The 21,645-nt window shown below is 42.2% G+C and overlaps 1 protein-coding gene across 1 annotated transcript in view; it reads right to left on the bottom strand.

Annotated features, from left to right (window-relative positions):
* The window catches only part of TMC3 (transmembrane channel like 3), a 60,240-nt gene that overhangs the window by 10,149 nt on the left and 28,446 nt on the right, over nucleotides 1-21,645 (bottom strand). Inside the window, exons 9-20 of the mRNA XM_069958544.1 lie at nucleotides 18,685-18,728; nucleotides 17,255-17,402; nucleotides 15,971-16,080; nucleotides 15,808-15,883; nucleotides 12,998-13,231; nucleotides 12,660-12,788; nucleotides 10,771-10,838; nucleotides 10,446-10,574; nucleotides 2,672-2,782; nucleotides 2,238-2,363; nucleotides 322-400; nucleotides 176-218 (exon numbers count right to left, since the gene is read on the bottom strand). Of these exons, the coding sequence (XP_069814645.1) occupies nucleotides 176-218; nucleotides 322-400; nucleotides 2,238-2,363; nucleotides 2,672-2,782; nucleotides 10,446-10,574; nucleotides 10,771-10,838; nucleotides 12,660-12,788; nucleotides 12,998-13,231; nucleotides 15,808-15,883; nucleotides 15,971-16,080; nucleotides 17,255-17,402; nucleotides 18,685-18,728 (1,297 nt within the window). The remainder of the gene's footprint in view (nucleotides 1-175; nucleotides 219-321; nucleotides 401-2,237; nucleotides 2,364-2,671; nucleotides 2,783-10,445; nucleotides 10,575-10,770; nucleotides 10,839-12,659; nucleotides 12,789-12,997; nucleotides 13,232-15,807; nucleotides 15,884-15,970; nucleotides 16,081-17,254; nucleotides 17,403-18,684; nucleotides 18,729-21,645) is intronic.

Raw genomic sequence — 21,645 nt, 5'->3', positions numbered from 1 at the left:
GATTGGAGAACATGTTGTAAGATCAAAATGAACAATTTCTCGTTCGTCATTTGATCGTTCGCTGCGTGTACACGTATGATTATCGTTCCAATTCAATCGTTATTGCGCAAATTCACACGATAATCGTTATGTGTAAACGCACCATAATATGTATATATAAACTTTCAGAACCCACCTACAGCCATTTTAAGCACTTTTTTCTTGTCTTCAGTCCTTTCCTGATAATTAAAATTTAAAAAACATTAAAATATTAAAAAGACATACAGCATGGTATGTGTAATTATGGCTCAAGGTAACAGCTTCTCGGTGGTGTCTACTTACAGTCTGGATCTGTGCTCTTAGCTGATTATTGGTGAATTTTAATGATCTTGCGATGCTCTGGAGGTAATAAATCAACATGCTACGAAAGAAAAAAGTGCAAACACACAAAATACAATTATACACAATGAATGTACATAAAAGGATAACAAATCATGTAAAGGTGAGGGAACTGACAATAGCAAAATAGCAAAGGAGATCATACCAGTGCAGGACGTAAGCTACTGTAATCTATAAGAGGCATGCATGAATGAAATAAGTACTTTAACCCCTTAACGACAAAGGGCGTATAGGTACACCCTATTGCCGGTAAGGGCGTTCAGAGCGGGGTCGCCGCGGCGGTCCCGGGTGCCGCTTGTAGCCCGGGACCGTAGGTATTAGCGGGCACGGTCCGATCGCCGTGCCCGCTAATACAGTAATCAGATGCAGCTGTCAAACGTGACAGCTGCATCCGATTACCGGATCCAGCGTCTCCCTGGTGTCTAGAGGCGGAGATCGCTCCTCCGGGATGTTATCCCGGAGGAGCGATTTCCATTTCTGAAGCCGGCCGGGGACCGCTCCAGGATGGCGCCGTCCCCGGCTCGGCACTCGTTTACTTCCGGCTGCAGCAGCCGGAAGTAAACGAGTGCCTATCTCATGGATCTCTGCAGCATATCTATGCTGCAGAGATCTCAATGAGAGATCAAAGTGTATATACTAGAAGTCCCCTAGGGGGGCTTCTAGTATATGTGTAAAAAAAAAAAATATAGTATTGTTGTCAATAAAAAGCCCCCTCCCCTAATAAAAGTCTGAATCACCCCCCTTTTCCCAGGTTATAAATAAAAGTAAACAAATAAACAAACATGTTTGCTATCGCCGCGTGCGAAATCGCCCGAACTATTAATTAATCACATTCCTGATCTCGTACGGTGAACGGCGTAAGCGCAAAAAAATCCCAAAGTGCAAAATTGCCCATTTTTGGTCGCATCAAATCCAGAAAAATTTTAAAAAGCGATCAAAAAGTCGTATATGCGCAATCAAGGTACCGATAGAAAGAACACATCATGGCGCAAAAAATGACACCTGACACAGCCCCATAGACCAAAGGATAAAAGCGCTATAAGCCTGGGAATGGAGCGATTTTAAGTGACGTATATTTGTTGACAATGGTTTGAATTTTTTACAGGCCATCCGATACAATATAAGTTATACATGTTATATATCGTTTTAATCGTAACGACTTGAGGAACGTGCATAACAAGTCAATTTTACCCCAGGGCGTATGGCGTAAAAACACATTTCCCCCAAATAAACAAAATGCGTTTTTTTTTTTTCAATTTCACCACACTTTGAATTTTTTTTCTGGTTTCGCAGTATACTTTATGCAAAAATTCAGCCTGTCATTGCAAAGTACAATTAGTGACGCAAAAAATAAGGGCTCATGTGGGTTTCTAGGTGGAAAAATGCAAGTGCTATGGCCTTTGATGCACAAAGAGGAAAAAACGAAAACGCAAAAATCTAAATTGGCTCTGTCCTTAAGGGGTTAATCTTCAAACAATGATTTTGGGGCATTATTACAGACCTTCATTGGTGCTTAGAAATGGGTAGTCAGCCATTATTGAAAAGGGCATTTTTTTCAACCAAGTATTTTCTTATTGATTTTATAATTTTATTTTATTTTTGCAAACAAGAAAATAACTAAGCAAGTACTAGAAATACAGGACTACTATACATGCCTTAGCCACATCCACCCACCGCTAGTTCTTACCGCTAATGTCTTGACAGCATTTTATTAATAGAGTTTATGCTACCTATTTGCTCACCCACCCTTGCACTGCCTCTTGGCTATGTACAAGATCAATCTTTGGCCTATATTGTTTTATGGGCTGCTTTTGAATAATGTGGATCATCATTAAGATCATAGCCCAAAGATCACTTACAAGAGAAGAAGCAGAGCTGGAAGCACCACTACAGGGCTGCTGACATAGCTCATAACCTTGTTGAACCAAGCTGGAAAATCGGATTCAATAGTTTCTGAAATGATGTCATAAATCTTCTCTTGTCCACTGTTGAGATAATTGTTACAGAGTTTTTTTTACGTCTCGTAAATGTCTTCAATGTAAGAGAAAGCGATCTTAAGCTTGGGTGCATTATCATTTTACTCCTTGTCCCATAGTTTTACATGTCATATAAAGAAAAAATATATTACTGACTTAAAATCCCATTACCACATTCATAATTTTACAATGGGTCAATAATAATAATAATAATAATAATAATAATAAAACTTGTTTCATGTATGTCTACATCTTGGCATGTATAGGAAAAAATAAAAAGTCACAGCCTTCTTTTATGCATGGTGTCGATGACTTACCTAAAGGGCCCACAGTTTATGGATGGCTTATACCTTACTATAGCAAAAACAGTTGGCAGCATGCACAGAAAAAGCATGAAGAGGAGCATAGCCAGGTAAAAGTTGTTAGACCTGTAAGAAAAAAGGAAAATGTTCATCTTTCTGCTGGTAATAATAATGCCATTATATCGTAACTTTCACCACTTATGCTATTGTAAATATGCAATAGAATTTACAGAGATCTCAGTGCAATCTCTAATAGCTAAAATCAATAATAGTAGTTATATAGAGAAGTCTTCTGCTATTAAAAAAAAAAGTCAGCAGATTTAGGCTGCGTTCACACAACGCATAATTTTTGTAAAAGTACGGCCGTTGAAATCAGCAATAACGGCAGTATCTTTTACGGAAATATACGTTGCCTTGTCTTGTATGGGATCACGGCTGGAGTGTATACACATGGTATAAGCTCCGGCCGGGATCCCTCGCGGCGCCGCAAAGAACTGACATGTCAGTTTTCTGCTGCCGCTATTCAGTGAATAGCGTCCGTAGAAAACCTTGTCAGTGCACACTATAAAACGAGTGGCTGCGGCTGCAAGCTTCATAATGTGCTGCGGAGTGTTCTGATGCGGGCGCACACTTATGCACCTTCTTCAGAACACTGTGGCCCGAAAGATCATCTGGCCGGGATGATCTTTTCAAAGAACAGCTGTTTCGTAAACCAAGCCGGGTCACGGAAAGGCTGGTCTCTTATGCCATGTGAATGAGGAAACAAGGGCAGCATCAAATTCTGACTTGCCCCATAACAACTGAGTCTTTATTATAAAAGGCTGTGACATTTAAAAAAAAACTTAGTTTTAAACTGAGCTGTAGCATAGGGGAAGTGTCCAAAAGAAGTTTTCACTAAGCTTGGCTTAATTCACATGTCTCTGTTCTGGCTTTGTACTGTACATAGGAAAAGATAAAGCCAATCAAAACTTGCTGGATAGGAGAGTGGGGGAAGCTGGGGACACTGCCTCCTGGATACTTCCCCTACGCCAACTGACAGAAATACTACACAAAACAACTGTAGCCCGCGTCTAAACCGACCACTTTCACCACCGACCTCTCTCTCTCCCTGCCCCAAAGTTTGCCACTGCTGTCACGACCGGCAGGTGAAGACAACACACTCGACAGTGGGCCCTAAATCTGACCCCACCCACTGTCACCTGCCTACTTGCCTCAGTCGACCCTAGGCGGTCGCGGACAACCACGAAGACAATCCCTATACTGTATACGTGCAGAACATAAAACGCAGACAGACAGACAAACAAAATGCGGAAAGTCAACTAGCCGAGTCAGGAACCAAACGAGCAACGCAGTACAAAATCAGAACCGAGCGGAGAGTCAGGGGACAGGCAAAAGGTCAGAATCCAGGCAGAACAATATGGAAAAGGATAGGACAGAATACAAGGGACTGGGGAGCTGGGATCAGAAACAACTAATAGCCAGCGATTAGAGGCTGACACTGCAAACACTTTATACTGGATCAGGAGCCAGGACCAAAGACTGATTGGTCCGGCCTCCTGAATCCAGACACATAGCAGCTGGTGCGCTGCAGGCTGAGTGGCAGAGCGATCCGTCACTCAGCCTGAGCTCAACAGCACTCAGCTGCTTGGCCGGGCGACGTACACTAACGCGAGACCCGCGGCTTCCCTGGTTACTAGGGACGCCGTCGGGTCTCCGTGACGTCACCCGGCTCGGCCGAGGAGGACGGCGCTGCGCTCCAGCCGGACCAGACGACGCTGGAGCGCGGTCAGGTAAGTTACTGACATTACCCCCCCCTTCAGGAGGGGCCTCCGGACCTCTACCTAAGGGACCAGGCTTAGATGGATTTTGCAGATGAAACTGTCTAACTAGACGTGAAGCATGCAAATCTCTACTAGCTACCCAAGTGCGCTCCTCTGGTCCAAATCCCTTCCAATGAACTAAATATTGTAAAGAACTCTGAACCCGACGAGAATCCAGAATTCTCTCCACCTCATATTCCAGTTCACCTTGAATGATTAACGGAGCGGGAGGAGCAGACGGAATCACTGGATTAACAAATTTTTTCAATAGAGATTTATGAAAAACATTGTGAACTCTAAGACTCCTAGGCAACAGCAGCTTAAATGAAACTGGATTTATGATTTCTACTATAGGATAAGGACCAATGTATTTTGGAGACAATTTACCAGATGGTGTCTTTAATTTCAAATTTCTAGTGGAGAGCCACACCTTGTCACCCACCCTGTACTCAGGGCCAGATATGCGTCTTTTATTAGATTGTTTTTTACAATTCTCTTGAGCTTTAACCAGGTTCTGCAGAGCCTGGGCCCAAACTGTGCACAGTTTTCTGTAAATTTTTTCGGCGGATGGATTAGTGGATTCGGACGCATGTACAGAAGAACAACGAGGATTAAACCCAAAATTACAAAAGAACGGCGACATTTTGAGAGACTGACTTTCGCGATTGTTCAGGGCAAATTCAGCCAATGGTAAGTATTCTCTCCATTTCTCCTGTGAGCCTGCAACGAAACACCTTAAGAATTGCTCCAGTGACTGATTTACCCTCTCCGTTTGTCCATTGGATTGTGGATGAAAGGCTGAAGAAAATGACAAAGATATACCTAGACGACCACAAAACTCTTTCCAGAATCTAGATACAAACTGTACCCCCCGGTCCGACACGATATTCTCTGGTACCCCATGCAACCGTAAGACATGACTAATAAAAAGAGAGGCCAAAGTACGAGCATTGGGCAGTTTGCTGAGAGGAATTAAATGACACATCTTCGAGAACCTGTCAACAACCACCCAAATCACCGTTTTACCCTTAGAGGGTGGTAAATCAGTTATAAAATCCATGGAGATGTGGGTCCAAGGTCTAGCAGGCAGGGGCAGGGGTTGAAGAAGTCCCTCCGGTAACCTGCGAGGAACCTTGGACCTGGCGCAAATCTCACAAGCTTCTACAAACAGTTTAGTATCCGTAGCCCAGGATGGCCACCAGTAATGACGAGACAGTAGGTACTTGGTACCAGCAATACCTGGATGACCTGCCAGTACTGAACAATGTGTTTCTTCCAACACTTTCAACCGAAGATTAGGGGGAACAAATAGTTTATTCTCCGGGGTGTTTCTAGGTGCCATGGACTGAGACTGAACCACCTGAGCAGCCAGATCGGGCTGCAGAATTGCCACCACCACCCCAGGAGATAAGATGGTTTCGGATTCTCTTACAGGGACCTCTTTAACACTGAAACTACGAGATAACGCATCTGCCTTTACATTCTTGGACCCTGGTCTGAAGGTGATTTCAAAATCAAACCGTGCAAAAAACAATGCCCATCTGGCTTGCCGTGGAGTAAGGCGCTTGGCTTTATCTAAATAAACGAGGTTTTTATGATCGGTAAGAACTTTAATTTTGTGTTTAGCCCCTTCTAAAAAATGTCTCCACTCATCAAATGCCCACTTAATGGCAAGGAGCTCTCTATTGCCAATATCATAGTTGCATTCGGTCTTGGAGAACTTTCTAGAGAAGTAGGCAACGGGTCGGAGGTTAGTGAGTGTTACGGGACCTTGAGAGAGGACAGCCCCTACACCCACCTCTGATGCGTCTACCTCGACAATAAAAGGTAATTCAAAGTTAGGTTGAATCAACACTGGAGCGACAGAAAAACATGTTTTGAGTTTGTCGAAGGCCAGAATGGCTTCAGGAGTCCAGTTATCCATATCGGAACCCCTTCTGGTGAGATCAGTTAAGGGTTTAGCAATTACTGAGAAGCCTTTAATAAATTTTCTGTAGTAGTTGGCGAAACCCAGAAATCTTTGAAGAGCTTTAAGATTCCTGGGGCGTTCCCACTTTTCAATGGCTGCCACCTTAAGGGGATCCATACCAAAAGAACTAGGGGTGATTTTATATCCCAGGAAAGAGACCTCCTGAACACCAAACTGGCACTTCGACAACTTCGCAAATAACTGATTGTGTCTTAACAGTTCCATAACTCTGCGAACATGATTGACATGTGAAGACCAATCTGGAGAAAAAACCAAGATATCGTCCAAGTACACCACCACAAAACGACCCAGGTACTCACGAAACACATCATTGACGAAGCGTTGGAAAACTGCAGGCGCATTACACAACCCGAAGGGCATGACTAGGTATTCAAAGTGTCCCTCGGGGGTATTGAATGCAGTTTTCCACTCGTCACCCTCCCTTATTCGAATCAAATTATAGGCCCCCCGGAGGTCGATCTTAGAAAACCACCGGGCCCCCCCAATCTGATCAAACAAATCTGGAATCAAAGGGAGCGGGTGTTGATTCTTAATGGTGATTTTATTTAGCTCCCGATAATCAATGCAGGGACGTAATCCACCATCTTTTTTACCTACGAAGAAAAATCCGGCCCCAAGGGGAGAACAGGAGGGACGGATGTGACCCTTATGTAAACTCTCCTTAATATAATCCCGCATAGCTTCCCTTTCTGGTCTAGACAAATTAAAGATACGCCCTTTCGGGTATTTAGATTCAGGAACCAAATCGATAGCACAATCGTATGGACGATGAGGGGGTAGTTCATCCACCGATTTTTCATCAAAAACATCACCAAAATCAGACAGAAACTCGGGGATCTCCCCTTCTAATGAAGAACATCCTGTTAGATTTAAAGAAATACAGTGAGCAGCACACCCGGGCCCCCATTGGACGAGCTCTCTGCTTGCCCAATCAAAAACAGGGTTATGCTGGGTCAACCAGGGCAAACCTAAAATAACATTGGAAGACAAATTGTCCATAACCAAAAAATCAAGACACTCCGAATGGATCGACCCCACTTTTACTTCTAGAGGAGGAGTGATATATTTCACTCTACCTTGAGCCAGTGGTGTAAAGTCCGCCCCAGTAATACTCAGCGGGCATTTAAGCTGAAGTGGACATACCTCCAAACTGGACCAAAACCCGGAATTAATAAAATTAGCGGATGCCCCTGAGTCCACATGGGCCATTCCCGAAATACACTTCTCACCCAAACATAGTGAGATGGGGACCATTAATTTATTCTTATCGAGTGGTACCTGTGCGCCTGAGTGACCCCCTCGATAGTCACTCAGGCGCTGGAGTTTTCCGGCGATGATCCAGGCTTGGAAGTACATTCCCGAACACGATGTCCAGCTTTGCCACAGTACAGACACAGATTATGTTGCATACGATGGGCCCGTCTAGTTTTCGCATCGGTAGCCCCAATCTGCATGGGCTCCTCCGGAGGTGGTAACGGGGAAGGAGGAGGTTTAGAAGGAGACAGAAAAGAGGTAGGGGTTTTACAGAGTTCAACGATTCCTTTCTCCCTACGTCTGTCCCGCGTACGACGGTCCACCCTGATGGCTAACGTCATGGTCTCTTCTAACGTTTCAGGGGGAGGATAAGCTACCAACCAGTCCTTTAGCTGCTCAGATAGGCCCACCCGAAACTGATAGCGCAGAGCAGAGTCGTTCCAACCGGATGGGATACACCACTGGCGGAACTCTGCGCAATAGTCCTCAACTGGCCTTTTACCTTGTTTTAAGGATGTCAACTGTCGCTCGGCTACAGCAGTCCTGTCAGGGTCGTCATACAATAACCCCAAAGCTGAAAAGAAATAATCAACCGAGGTTAACTCTATGGCGTTGGGAGGAAGAGAAAATGCCCACTCCTGTGGTGGCCCCTGCAACAGTGACATGATAATCCCCACTCTTTGAGACTCGTCCCCTGAGGAGCGGGGACGTAGTCGAAAGAACAGTCTGCACCCCTCTCTGAAGGTCCGGAAATTCCTTCTATCACCCTTAAATTTTTCTGGGAGTTGTACCGGTGGTTCAGGGGGGGAAGGGGTGGTCATAGTAACTTGTCGGGGAGCAGCCTCCTGCTCCTGAACCCGCTCAGCAAGGCTCTGTACCATAGTATTTAGGTTCTGCATTTGCTCCAACAATGCTTTCATAGGATCCATAATAGAAATCCTGGTGCACGTCACGAAACTGTACGGGCTGGCTATTCTGTCACGACCGGCAGGTGAAGACAACACACTCGACAGTGGGCCCTAAATCTGACCCCACCCACTGTCACCTGCCTACTTGCCTCAGTCGACCCTAGGCGGTCGCGGACAACCACGAAGACAATCCCTATACTGTATACGTGCAGAACATAAAACGCAGACAGACAGACAAACAAAATGCGGAAAGTCAACTAGCCGAGTCAGGAACCAAACGAGCAACGCAGTACAAAATCAGAACCGAGCGGAGAGTCAGGGGACAGGCAAAAGGTCAGAATCCAGGCAGAACAATATGGAAAAGGATAGGACAGAATACAAGGGACTGGGGAGCTGGGATCAGAAACAACTAATAGCCAGCGATTAGAGGCTGACACTGCAAACACTTTATACTGGATCAGGAGCCAGGACCAAAGACTGATTGGTCCGGCCTCCTGAATCCAGACACATAGCAGCTGGTGCGCTGCAGGCTGAGTGGCAGAGCGATCCGTCACTCAGCCTGAGCTCAACAGCACTCAGCTGCTTGGCCGGGCGACGTACACTAACGCGAGACCCGCGGCTTCCCTGGTTACTAGGGACGCCGTCGGGTCTCCGTGACGTCACCCGGCTCGGCCGAGGAGGACGGCGCTGCGCTCCAGCCGGACCAGACGACGCTGGAGCGCGGTCAGGTAAGTTACTGACAACTGCACTGCATGATATGATGGATCTTCAGTAAAACTATGTTTCTTGGTGAGTGCCGCCTATGCATCTATTCTTCAAGGCTTGTGCATAGATAGATAGATAGATAGATAGTGCCGGCAAAGTTTTTTCTTTCCTTGTTTACTATACAGTATCTAAGTAGCTTTGGGTGACCCGATTACACAACTTGTTACAGTTCCTTGATATACCCCCCTTTTCTGAGTTTGACAATTTAGTTGATAGATTGATGTGAATTTAATTTTAATTATGGGAGTGAATAGGTAATGGGCGTGATTATACAGGCAGGGGGTGTAAATGTCTTAAATTAAGGGTCACTTATGCCTAATATACAACTCCTGACTGTATACTGACACTCATTATTCACCATTATTAAAATTATCTTACTATTAATTTAATTGTCAAACTACTACCCCACATATCTGTGGAACGGAAGGCATTTTGAGAAACAGAAAAAATTGTATAATCAGGACACCTTAAGTTATTTAAAGGTAGTAACATCTCATTTTTGAGTTGGCTACAGGTCCTCCTTAATGCCTTACTTCTAATGAGACTAGTGAAGAAATCAGAACTAAGATTAGTCAACATGGTCAATTATATCTCAACTACCAAATTCTACAAAGACCATTGTTAAAATGTTTAGTTTGAACATTTATATGATACAAATCGCAGCAGATACAATCAGTATGTTCTGAACTTTTATATTTAGCCCTGAAACACAAACATAGAGGGAGATTTTTCAAACCTGGTGTAAAGTGAAACTGGCTCAGTTACCCCTAGCAACTAATTAGATTCCACCTTTAATTCCTCACATACTCTTTGGAAAATGAAAGGTGGAATCTGATTGGTTGCTAGGGGCAACTGAGCCAGTTTCACTTTACACCATGTTTGATAAATCTCTCCTATAGAGTTTAAATTCTCCATTATCTGGTAGACATTAAGAGTCGTACATTTGTATTGCAACCTTCCTAGGATATGAACTTATATATCATATATCTTTGTAATGTAGCGGCAAGCTGAAATATTGTGTTTCTTCTTCTGATGAGCTAGTTACTACTGACCTTGAAGCTCGGAAAACCTGCTGGTGTGGAACATTGCATGTCAGCACTGCCCAGCTTCTCAAATACATCAGTCCTATTAATTTGAAAACATTGAAAGCTGGAAGACATGGAGAAAAGAATGCTCCCATCCTAAGGAAAATACGATATAACCTTAACTAAGTTTACAATTAAAATACTTCCAATGATTAGAACATACACACACTCACACACGCACAAAAACACACACACACACACACACACACACACACACATACATACATACATACATACATACATACACATACAGATATAGCTGTAAAAAACGTGATCATACCACTTTACATACCATATCATTCCTTGGTTGTAGACCAGATGTAGGACATTCTCAGCTATTTTGAATTCTCCGTATTCTGGCTAAATACATATTACCACATTAATTTAAGTTGTAAAAATAATTGTAAACTGTTATTCCATATATAAACTATAGAATATTCATTATCATTTTAGCTGTGATGAATGGTAGACATAACAGATTTTGTATACATTTCTGACATTGTCCTGTTTATTTGAATAAAACTTTGAGAAATCAATATGCTTGTCACTGAAGCAACCCCATTTAGATGAATGAGAGTATTTTAGTTAAAGAAATTATATAGTATAAATTTGCTATGTTTACACCCCGGATAAAAAAATAAATGCAAAATGTGACAGTAAAATAGGTATAAAACACGGCCGTATTTTTTTAATGTAATGGAAAAATGTCTATATAGAAAAAATATATATTTTTTTGCAATTTGTACATAGGCAGCTGCTTTTCCAAACACTTTAAAGGAGGAGTCCCACCAAATAAAAAAAAAAAAGAAGTCTGGAAGCCGCTCCTTTGTCCTTATACAGCTGCCGGTGACCTGCAGCTTTTTTAGCTGCAACCTCACATACCCAGCTAAGTTATTGCCCGCTCAGCCAATAAGTGACTGGGGTGGGACTGACTGGCTGAACGGGCAGTCACTCAACCGGGCCGTGACGTTGCAGCTGGAAGAGCTGGGTATGTGACGTACCCTGTTTCCAGATGAAAATGACTTCCTGCACTCCACAACTTTTCTCCCTTTTTTAAATTTCATGGTTCTTCTCCTTTAATATAGCACATTAGTAGATAAAAATACAGCTGTCTTTTATACCTATTTTACTGTGTGTGTGAACGTAGACTTTTATCACAGCACATATTTGTGGTGTCCAGCAGGTGTATATGTTGGGAGACTCCCTTACATATACCTTGGGGGTATAGCTATAAAGGGTGCAATTTTGTGGCAGCAATCATATGTAGATTCCATGTTAATAAAATAAATACTGTGTAGTATTTTTTTTTATTACAGGATGGCGATCTATGGAATATTGCAGAGGTCTGCTCTATTGAATGGAGCAACACTTTTCAGAGTTTTACACTTTACCACTTTGAGGCTAGGTTCACACACAGTATTTTCACATGGTGAAAATGAAACAATGTGTGAACAGTCTGAAAAGAAAAGAAAAAAACAGCTGTATTTTGCAAAAACAGATTGTAAATAATTAGCATGTTTATTATTTGGATGGTCGTAATTTATTATGGACATTATTCTATAAGGTGTTTGCACTGCCGGACGATTTCCCAACATCTCTGTTACAATGCGTGAACATAGCCTTACACTGATACCAAGTGAAAATACTGTAACTACCTCATATAGGGTTAAATCTAAACCACAAAACAGGCAAATGAAATTAAATCTCGTGTTCTTGCTAAACATCCAGATATAATTTAACCTAATAGCAATCCATCCTCGACATTGAGGGCAGACATGAAGAAAGGATCCCTCCATAGAGTCTCATTGTTACACATATTAAGCAATTATGGAAAAGACCTGTCAGCATGAGTAAATCTTATTCTCCATAGGAGACACACACCAGCCGCGTAATGCACGTATGACATACTGGATACTAGTGCAGGCTTATATGTATATATGTTGATGGCCTCTGTATGGTGTATGTCCACAATATAAAACGTGTGTGGTATGTCAAATTGCAAAAGTTTTATCACATTTGTTCATACTCCAGTAAGTTCTTCACCACTGGGAGCACCACTCACGCCACCAACGTGTTTCTAACTATAAATATCTTGTCCCCATTTTTAATTGATTCATTTTGCAAGTTGAAGAGGATTTTATAACATTCTTATACTTTACAATTAGTTCACCTTATACTCACAAATTTGCTTTCAAGGTCCCAGCAGCAGCAGTCACTCAAATAGCGTACAATCAGCCCACGAAAGAAGTCAATAAGAAGGATACTGGCCACTGTGAAAATCATATCAATAATGGAAAGCTTCAGCATCTCCTGACATGGGGAAAAGCCAAAAAATAAGATCTGATTAAAGTTTCATCAGACGTAAATGTAAATTATTTCCATCTGGCTGGTTAGTATTCATTTCAGAAATAATGGTCGTAGTTATTGCTTTATCCAGGCATGTTGGCCAGTTTTGGTTTTAAGTACATGTACCCCTCCCTACATAAGTAGCTTGCCATATACCACTGTTTTAAGCTTACCTGCCCTACATAAGTTTCCCAACATTCAGTCTTCTGAGGACGGATGGTAGGTATAGCTGAGGGTGTTGTCTGGTTGTAAAGGAGTGCCAACGGCTTTGTCATGTTCTGCTCAATTTCAAGAATGAATGTAGAGTTTGTTTCCATTCCTATAGCAGGATTGGCTGTAGAAAACACGGTGACTGCTGTGGTAGCATAGATTGGGGCAGCATCTATGATTGTATTATTGCTGCTGTTCTGAAACAAATCATTTGGAAATGTGTTAAAAGATAGAGGGGTATTCCCCATCATAGCTAATATAGTTATATTTGTAGGACACGTCAAGTAAAATAGTTTTGCAAATACATTTATAGCAAACTTGCCGCCTTTTCCTGATATGCACTTCATTCTCTTCTATGGTTGACAGCTTATTGCCTAGGGTACTGACCGCCACTCTGCTCTAAAAGCAGTGGTCTGGTATATGTGTGTGTGTATATATATATATATATATATATATATAAGGAAAATAGTAGGAAGGACGGCACTGTGCTGGCTTCAAAGTGTCACTGTCGTTAAAATTTGTTTTGCAGAAATCAATAGTCCAGGCGATTTTAAGAAACTTTGTAATTGGGTTTATTTGCCAAATATCTGCATGTAAAAAGCTTTTTCCCAGGTCCCCCGCTCCTCTCCTTTCTGTCATCCACTCCTCAGAATCAGGAAATCTCGACTGTTGGATTGCTCAGCAGGGGAGCTATTCAGAGCCCTAATTAGAGGTCAGAGAGGTCCATGGTGCCTGTCAAAGGAGAGAGCCCACGATGTGAGTGTAAATTAACTCTTTGTTGTCCTGTTTTGCTGCTTTTACTTTCTCTCTCCATAGGAAAAGCATGAAGACGGGGGGAGAGCTTCAAACTGCTTTTTCATGATAAAAATTCATTTTTCGGCTAATCAAACCAATTACAAAGTTTCTTAAAATCGCCTGTACTATTGATTCCTGCAATAAAAATTTTAACGACAGTGACAGTTTAAGTCACAATAGCTTTAAGCTGGTGGGTGCACGTCCCAACGGCAGTCGATCCCCGACTTCACTGGATATCCAAATGTAGGCAAGAGGACGGCACTCCAATAGTGTAAAAGTGATATGGGATGTGATTGGGTGAATAAATTATCACTTTTACACTATTGGAGTGCCGTCCTCTTGCTTACATTTGTATATATATATATATCTGTATATACACCAGCCAGAGCACTGCTTTTAGAGCAGGGTGGTGGTTGGTAACTTAGACGAGGAGCTGTCAATGGGTGGGAAAGAGCAACATGAATTTAGTATGCTAAAAAAATGTATTTGCAAAAATATTTAACTTGACGTGTCCTACAAATTCAAGGGATACGTCAGTGCTTTTTTTTCTTTCAAATCAACTGGTGTCATAAAGTTAAATATATTTGTAATTTATTTCTATTTAAAAATCTATTTACAAGTCTTTCAGTACTTATCAGCTGCTGTATGTCCTGCAGAAGGTGGTGTATTCTTTTCGGTCAGGCACAGTGCTCTTTGCCACCTTTGTCTATGACAGGAACTGTCCAGAGCAGAAGATATTTTCTGTGGAGATTTACTACTGCTCTGGACAGCTCCTGTCATGGACAGAGGTGGCAGCAGAGAGCACTGTGCCAGACTGGAAAGAATATGCCACTTTCTGCAGGACATACAGCAGCTGATGAGTGCTGAAAGACTTGAGATTTTTAAATTACAGATCTATATAACTTTCTAAGACCATTTCATTTGATAGGAAAAAAGGGTTTCCTAGGAGTACCCCCCTTACCTATGTTAGTTGAGTTGGGAATACCCCTTTGAGACATACAATTGCACAAAGAGAAAATACTACAATAGAACACAACACCCTAGACAATAACAATATCATTATTAAGAAAATAATGCCAAAAAATGATGTTCGAACCTCGCCTAAAGGTTAACGGCTATCAAAACAAGTATACTTTTTCATGTATTCAAAGTCAGTCTCTTATGTAACTCAAGCCCCAGTGTTACTAATGTCACAGTCCACTAGATAAATTGTTTCAAAGGGGTTGTTCGCTTTAGGAAATTCCTTTGTTAGAAAGTTCCCCCCCAAAAATAAGCTAATCACAGGCTGGAACCTCTAATGAATGTTGTCTCTGTGGGGAGTAATGGAAGAAGGTATACCTTGCACCATGCACTGCTAGGAGGCCATAACAAATAGACTGTCCATGTAATGCACAAACAAGCTGTGTCCTCCAGAGAAAGCTACTTTGTTTCACTCTGTGCTACAGCTGATAAATGGAGGGCCCAAATGAGGAGCTCACCTTTAATTACTTATAATGTCCAAATAGATGTTTGAAAATATGTTGTTTTTTAACTATATTTGTTGCTTTATGATGACAGCTTATATCCCAGCTACTTTCCTGAATGTAAAGGGGATGATGGCATTAGACCTGTCACATTATTGGGGCTCTGTTGAATTTTCATGCAATCCTGTCGTTGCTGGCCGCAATACACGTTCAGTGATATGCAACCTATCCACGTCTAATTTATCGGAGTTTATACCTGGAAACAGGCATAAACCATGGCAGAATTCTACACCTGCTTTGTACAGATTGTTTAATCTATCCCTGCTCAAGCCCTGCAACAGGAGCAGGTCCTAGCAGATCTTCTAAGAGGTGTGGGTATTTGGGGACGGGGCTATACATAAGTCCAGTGTACGAGTAGGCAGATCTTAATAAATGTCCCCCAAAGTGCCCAATTTGCGTTGGCCTTTGCGATGTGGCTCTTTTAGTTATGTATGTAAGCTTCACTATCTACTTACTTCACTCATGCTGTTTACTTTGTCCAGTAGGGCAATGATTAAGCTGTATAAGTTCCCTAGATACAACACCAGAACCCTGAAGACAGAATAAATAGAGTGAGTATACTATTATTATTATATCACTATTATCTCAATGATCTGTGTGCATACTTTCCATTCTTACCTTGCCAATTGAAATCGTAATGTTGTTCTTGGATGGTACATTTCTAAGGCAGCTACGAGCTCAAATGCAGAAGGGGCTATCATGGTAATGAGTGAAACCACAACGCTTACCTGAAAAGAGAAATGCAGCGTCTATATATGTAGACAGTAATATCATGCACAACATACTGTATTCACATTTATAATATTGTGCAGGTTCTCAAGTAAATGTGATTTCCTGCTGAGGAGCCCTCTCTATAAGTCAGAATGGAGAGCTGCTCAGTATCAGTAGCTCCTGAGATATGTATGGTTCCCCCCGCCACAATTGTAACAGGTATCTTAAAGGTAAATGTCTCAAAATATTTAAATTGCAATAAAAGCCTCAAAAGTCTGTTCTCTGGCATTCCATTTCCTTTCTCTGACCGTCTCTGCTGATAACTTCAGCAGGCGAGAGGGTGGCAGACATCGTGTGTGCACGCAATGTCCAACAGCTGCCCAATGTCGCTGCCACATTGGTAACGATTGATCACTGCCCGCAACATGCTCTTGCCCTATCTCGTCTGCAGGGGTTATTGGCAGGGACGGTCATAGGGAGGAAGTAGAACGCTGGAGAGCAGAAGAGGTAGGACCTATTCTCCTCTCCAGATAAGGAGAGGAGATTTAGGTTAGATTCACACGTAACGTACCTGCAGTGGATTTCACGCTGCTAGTTTGCAGTGAAATCCGCTGCAGATAGCTCTCCTTTAATTTCCAATGTGATTACATACTTGCAGCGGGATTGCCGCTGTGGGTATGTAAGTGCTGGCCCCATTAACCTCCCGCCACCGGCAAGATACTGTTCCGCAATCCGGCCGCAACTGAGGCTTCCGGAGGCCTTGGGCTGCCAGTTAATGACTGTGGTGGGGCCCTGCACTGATTGGCTGCGCGGGACCTACAGGGACCGGGAGCATGTGAATCTGGTCATAGGAACCATTGCTTATGTACATCACAATATATATTACAATTTATTGGTCCCAAAGGGAGCACTTTTTGAATCTAATTGACATGAAAAGTTCATGCTAACTTAAAATAATAGAAATGGATTATTTGTCTAAATACATAAAAGGGGGATTGAGCAGAACAATAGTTTAGAGAAATGCACCCAGAAAATACAGATATTCACCACTGTACTCCTAAAAAATCTATAAATCAGAAACTGATCCAATTTCTATGGGCTTGCAGCATGTAACCAATGCTAAACCTGCAAACCTTAGTTACTAACCAGGTTATTACTAAAGAGGCAGGAAACAAACTGAAACACATTTACCTCGTTCTTCTCCCATAGTGTTAACTCTATTTTTGTACGTTCCAGTTTTTGCGATCTGTCTACCACAAAGTAGATAATGTAAATGCTGCCGGCAAGTGAGAGGAGAACTAAGATGTTGGCAAGAATCCTCAGACTTATTGTAACTGCCCTGAAAGAAGAACATGTGGTCAGGTGAAGAGGGTTTCACATTTTCTTTATCTGTCACATATCACTAGAGATACAAAACAGCATTGTTACCAATCACTTTCATCTTTATCAGAATCGCACTGTACATCCTGAACCTATGAGAATACCAAGAATACCAGTATAAAGGCCCCATAACATGGAGCGATGATATGCCGAATCAGGCAGATATTGCTTTGTTAAATAAAAACAGTGATCAGCAAACATTCACTCGACGGCTGATCGTTGTCTCTTAACAAGTTTAAAAATTGGCTACTGATGGCTCATTGCTTCATGTAATAGATGATGAGCATCTGACAGCTGATTAAAAGGGTACTCCAGCATCTCCAACCTCTCCACGCTCCCCAGTGTCCCCCTGCCCTGTCTTTGCATCCCCTACTCATTGCAGCCGCTGCTGAATCTGTCTCTGCATTGACAGTCTGCTTAGCCATTGACTGACTGCGGTACTGTCCCCTCTTAGTCAGTGACTGCGCGGGCTGCCTCTGCTGAGATGTGTCCCTTGGCAGCTTTGGTCAGCAAGAAACGCTGAGACATGGCAGGAGTCATCAGAGGAGCAGGTCATATAAGCATAGAATATCTTTATTATTTTACCCCTTTAAAGCAAGGGCTGCACGGAAATCAATAAAAATGTCCGTGCAGCCCTGCCCACATGATTATGGAGCCGTGTAATAGACTTAATAAAGTGAGTGCCGATCTAACCGATCCAGCCATCTATGCAGCCTTAGGCTATGTTCACACTATGTATGAGACCGGCCCTTCCGTTCCATTCTCGCATCAGAGCTTCCCATAGCGCAGAGTGAAGCAAGCGGACTGAGCCGCTCACTTTACTGTGTGAACTGACAGGGTTTCCTACGGCCGCAATTAATTAAATTGTGGCAGCAGAAAACTGACATGTCAGTTCTTTGCGGCGCCGCACGGGATCCCGTCCGGAGCGTGTACGATGTGTATACGCTCTGGCTGGGATCCCATTGAAAATAAGCCATTGTTCCACCCCGCAAAAAGTACGGCCGTTGTTGCCAATGGCAACAACGGCCGTACTTTTACGTAGTGTGAACATAGCCTCAATGTATTACATAGACTATGCAACCAGGGGTTATCTTTATCTTTCATAAAGGTTCTGCATGTCACACATTTACACAATTGTCATTATTGGTAAGTGCCATGATCATTGGTACACATGGAGCGATGTGAATAAAGCTTTCTTGTAATAATTTAATGTTGAAGAAGAGACTTGGCATTGTACTTACAAATTCTTGCTTTTTCTCTTTTCCTGTTCTTCTAATATTGCTTCCTTTATGAAAAGTAAGAATAGAAAGCAAATTATTGAGCTGACTGTACAATCCCGTTACCCTGCTGGAAACACAATGCCACCAGGGCTATTACAGACTTCCCTGTCTCCTGCATCACTGTCTACCTTGTTCTTTGTGTTCCGTGAAATTTTGATAAAAAGTACAGAAATGATTAAGCTATTAATGTACTCTGTGGAGTTCACCAAAAGGATTCACATTTAAAAGTGGATCTTAAAAGGGTTATATAGCCTGTAAACATGGATGATCTATCCAGAGAGGCAAGGCAAGGCCCTTTGAAACAGCTTTTTGGAAGGGTGCCAGATTTGAACACTTGCCAATTTAATATTGATTGATATGTATTTTTACATTTTACAAACTCCTTTAGGAGATGTATTGTAAAGTTTTCTTTCTCTTTAACCCATGGTATTGGTTTAAAGAAACATAGGTGTCAAAAAACTCACTGATAATATGAATATGATTGTACCTTCCATTGCACCAACTGTAATACATTGTTGCCTATATCAGCTTAGGACAGCTCAGTGATGTTAAAGGCTGGATTGCACCTTTCATAATCACTTTCATGATTTAAATATCATAATGGGATTGTTATTGGGTCCATATATAGAACAATATAGAGGAGATTGCCGCAGGAATGGCCGCAGTAGGGAGGGCAGCCTTTTGCTAAAATACAATTGACTGTATTGTATGAAACGTTAGACGTATGACATATCCATGGTGTTATAACTGTGATGGTTTGGATGATTTATGGAGAAGTCTAGTGTTCACAAACACTTTAACCCCTTCCCCCAATATGACGTCCAGGGACGTCATGAAAAGCAGTGCCAGAACGCATCATGACGTCCCTGGACGTCATGCCTTCTCTGCCTCCCCCCACTGTCACTATCAGAGATCCGGAAGCAGGAGGAGGCTGTGTCACATAGCCTCACCCTGCTGCCACTGCCCGGAGGGGAGCTGTGTTCCCCCCTGGACAGTTAACCCCATAGGCGCCGCGGTCGTTGTGACCGCAGCGTCTATGGGGAGATCTGCTGTCTCCCTCGCCGATTGGGCGGCAGGAGGAAGCTGCGGCACATTGCCTCCTCCTGCCGCCACTACTTATGTCCTCCCCAGGCCCCCCATGCAGCTTCCCCCGTCCCCCCCCATGCCTCCAGCCTGCTGCTCAGGGCTTAGAGTGCCACCCCCGCCCGCCGGAGCTTTCAACCCAATCCGCCCTCCCCCCCCCCCCCCCCGAGCTTCCAGCGCCACCGCCGCCCGCCGGAGCTTTCGACCTCCCCCCCTTGCCTGCCCAGAGCTTCCAGTCTCCCCCCAGCCGGGAGCCTCCAGTGCATTATACAAGTACCTGCAAAAGTAAAAGTAAAAAGACACACACACACAAATAAATAAATAAATACATAAATAAATAAATTAATTAAATAAATAAATATACACATTCCCCATCCCCCTTTATAAATGATCCCCTATAAATAAGATACACATATTTGGTATCGCTGCATCCATAATGACCCCGTCTATTAACCCATTACATCAATTATCCCCCCCGATGAACACTGTAAAAAAAATAAACAAAAAACTAACCAAAATGACAATTTTTTGTTAATCCCACCCCCTATAAAATATAGAAAAAAAGCTATCAAACTGACATATGTACCCAAAAGGAGTACCACTTAATATGTCAGCTTATGCCGCAAAAGAAAATCCCCTACGTAACTCCATTTGCAAAAAAAGAAAACTATTACCGCTGTTACAATATACAAGACACAAACAGTATTGATAGCATAAATGTCATAAAATATAACAAAAGCTATATAACATGGATATCACTGTAATCGTACCGACCTGGCGAATAAAGATAACATGTCATATGTGACGGATAGTAAACAGCGTACAAAAAATGGTTAAAAACAGCTGCTAAATTCTGTTTTTTATTCGTACCACCTAATTAAAAATTAACTAAACATTGATCAGGGTGTCACACGTCCCCCAGAATGGTACAGATGAAAACGTCAACTTGTCTTACACAAATATTTTGGCACCGCAAGGCCTCTGTGACATGGTATAATGGCTAAAATAAAACTGAAATAAAAAAAGGCCCCAAAATTCGCCAGGTCTCTGTCATGTCTGCGGCCTGTGGTTGAGTCAGGTGACGCACTGCGGCCACATATGGGAGATTTCTAGAAACACTGGAATAAGTGGAATAAATAGTGAGTTCCATTTCTCAGTTAGTATTTACTGTGTTAGAGGAAAAAATAGATTAAAATGTAATATCTGCCAAAATAATGAAAATTTTGAATTTCTCTTCCAACTTGCTTAAATTTCTGCGAAACACCTAAAGGGTTAATATACTTATGAAATGTTACTTTGAATACTTTGAGGGGTGCAGTTTTTACAGTGAAGAGATTTATGGGGATAACTAACATACAGGCCTCACAAATCTACTTCAGAACTGAACTGGTCCCTAATAAAATCAGAATTTGACATTTTCCTGAAAATTTGAAAAATCGCTGCAAAATTTCAAAGCCCGCTAACATCCTAACAAGTAAAAGGACGTTCACCAAATGACATCACCATAAAGCAGACATGTTTTAGATGTTGCAGTAGTAATTAGTTCATGTGACATGACTATCTTTCTTAGGAAAAGAGAATTTTGAATATAAAGGATTGTACATTTTTCTAACTTTTGCGCAAATGTGTTTTAAAAAAAAAACTACTGAGTGTATCAACCAAAGTATACCACAAACATAAAGAGAAATATGTCACGAAAAAACAATCTCAGAATAATCGCAATAGTTAAAAGCACCGCAAAGTTATAACTACATAAAGATAGACTGGTCAGATTTGAAAAATAGGCCCTGGTCATTAAGGCCAAAACAGGCTGCGGAGGCAAGGGGTTAAGAAATACAA

The sequence above is a fragment of the Dendropsophus ebraccatus genome, chromosome 1 (genome assembly GCF_027789765.1).
Source record: "Dendropsophus ebraccatus isolate aDenEbr1 chromosome 1, aDenEbr1.pat, whole genome shotgun sequence".
Classification (NCBI taxonomy): domain Eukaryota; kingdom Metazoa; phylum Chordata; class Amphibia; order Anura; family Hylidae; genus Dendropsophus; species Dendropsophus ebraccatus.
Note: the sequence above shows the minus strand (reverse complement) of the source record. Positions and strands in the feature narration are given on the sequence as shown.